At 52.7% G+C, this 1,951-nt stretch overlaps 1 protein-coding gene across 1 annotated transcript; it reads left to right on the top strand.

Moving 5' to 3' along the window:
* Positions 1 to 532: 532 nt before the first annotated feature.
* H2BK1 (H2B.K variant histone 1) lies at positions 533 to 1,652 on the top strand. The gene is made up of 2 exons (XM_054639212.2): positions 533 to 737; positions 1,416 to 1,652. Exons 1-2 carry the CDS (start codon positions 618 to 620, stop codon positions 1,650 to 1,652), a joined length of 357 nt encoding a protein of 118 aa, XP_054495187.2. The 5' UTR covers positions 533 to 617.
* The last annotated feature ends 299 nt before the right edge of the window (positions 1,653 to 1,951 follow it).

The following is a 1,951-nucleotide window of genomic DNA, read 5'->3' on the forward strand; positions in this document are numbered from 1 at the left end:
ATAATTGGTTTCCAAGACAGGTCAATCCACACTTGGGGTGTCAGCCCTCCACTGCCCCCCTCCTGACGCTCCCTGTTGTGTGCAGCAGGTGGGATCCCAAGAGCAGGCTAGGTAGCAGGGGAAATTTGGCTGGTAGGATGTTTGCAGTGCCATCCTTTCATCTCTGGACCTATGCTCCCTGCAGTTACTGTGTTTCCCCTGATGGCATCACCTGTTCCATAGAACAGATGTAATTCCATTTGATTCTGGAGTACCTTGAGTATTCCAATTCACAGACTTGCACCAAAGCAAGATCCCTCCTTTCACCAAACTCCTTTTGGACTTGGGAATGGCTCTTCTCTGGTAATGATGTCCCCTGTAAATCAGATGCTTCTGCTCTTGCCCCTCTTTGCCCCGGTTACACTCAAACTTCTCAGGTCTGAAAGTTTAGCTGAATCTGTCACTTCCAAGCTCCTCTCAGGCCAGCTGTTTTTCATTTAGTGCAAAGTGGAATCATCAGCCACAGGTGTGTACTTGTCCTGCTTCTTGGGGGCTGCAACTGAGGCAGGGTAGGTCCTGCTACCTGTACTATATAACCAGCCCCGCAGCACTTGCTGGCTGTTCTGTTGGGAGTTAAGATGAGCCCAGAACCTTTGAAGAAACATGGTCATGCTGCTGCCTCTGGGGAAAAAAGATCTAAGAGGAAGCCGAAGAGAAAGGAAGCATTTTCAGTCTACATTTACAAAGTATTGAAGCAGGTGAGTAAATGTTTGTTTTCTGCTAGAAATTGCCTTGTACATAAAGTAACTTCTGCCTGTTGTATGTTAGCACCATAAAGAACAAGGAAGAAAAATCTGGGTTTCTAGAGAGATGGGGAGAGAAAAAACAGTGTAAGTGCAGGTACAGGAGAGGCCCAGCTGGAGCTTGGAAGTTGAAGGGGTGGATTCCAGGGGTAGTAGAGATGGATCCAGAGCAGAAAGTGTTTCCTAGAGGGAATGAGCTCTGGTGCTTAGCTCTGCCTGAAGAAATCATTTCATGAAAGTGAGTACAGTAGAAATAGCTGCTTCTGGCCCTGTGAGTAATGTCTGGTGATTCTTGATGGGGAGATGAGAGCATTTTTGGAAGTGGCCGTGAGTTTTCTAGGCCACAGTTGTCAGCATGAGCCTGTAGATAGGACATGGAGATGAGAGTATTTCCATCCCTCACAGCCATGTTTTTCATGGGGGTTGTGAGGAGGCTTCTGCCAGTGCAATCCCCAAATCCTATAGCGCTATGGGAGCCTATCCTGAGTTTGAAGTGGCCCGTGGTTTGAAACCCTCAGGGTGGCAGCTGCAGGGGCCTTTGGAGTCAGAGCGCCCTGCCTGGGACGGGACCGGAGCTGCCGCTCCCTGCAAGTGCTGGGTGGGTGACCCTGAGCCGTTGTTGGGGTCCCACAGGTGCACCCCGACCTCGCCATCTCCTCCAAGGCCATGAGCATCATGAACTCGTTTGTGAACGACATGCTGGAGCGGCTGGCGGCGGAGGCGTCGCGCCTGGCGCAGTACGGGCACCGTGCCACCCTCACCAGCCGCGAGGTGCAGGCGGCCGCGCGCCTGCTGCTGCCCGGGGAGCTGGCCCGGCACGCCGTGTCTGAGGGCACCAAGGCTGTCACCAAGTACACCAGCAGCAAGTGAGCCCGGGGACATCAGCCCGGGCACGCCGCCTTCTCCTGCGGGAGAAGCGTTGGCTCTTTGTCAGCTGAGAAAGCAGAATTGTCTGCCTGCAAATAAAAAACGCATAGAAATACAGGGCGTGTCTTTAATCTGGGCATCACAGATTGTGAGGCAGCTTAAACTGTGGCCATGGGGATTGTTTGGGAGGGCTGGAAGAGCAGCTGCTGTTGGAAAACAACCACGTGCAACTAGGAGCAGGACTGCAGGGTGTGCCTGGGCAAAGCTGGGGTCCTTATGGGAAGCGTGGTGGGTTCTCTGCA

Source organism: Agelaius phoeniceus, chromosome 1 (assembly GCF_051311805.1).
Source record: "Agelaius phoeniceus isolate bAgePho1 chromosome 1, bAgePho1.hap1, whole genome shotgun sequence".
NCBI classification, from domain to species: domain Eukaryota; kingdom Metazoa; phylum Chordata; class Aves; order Passeriformes; family Icteridae; genus Agelaius; species Agelaius phoeniceus.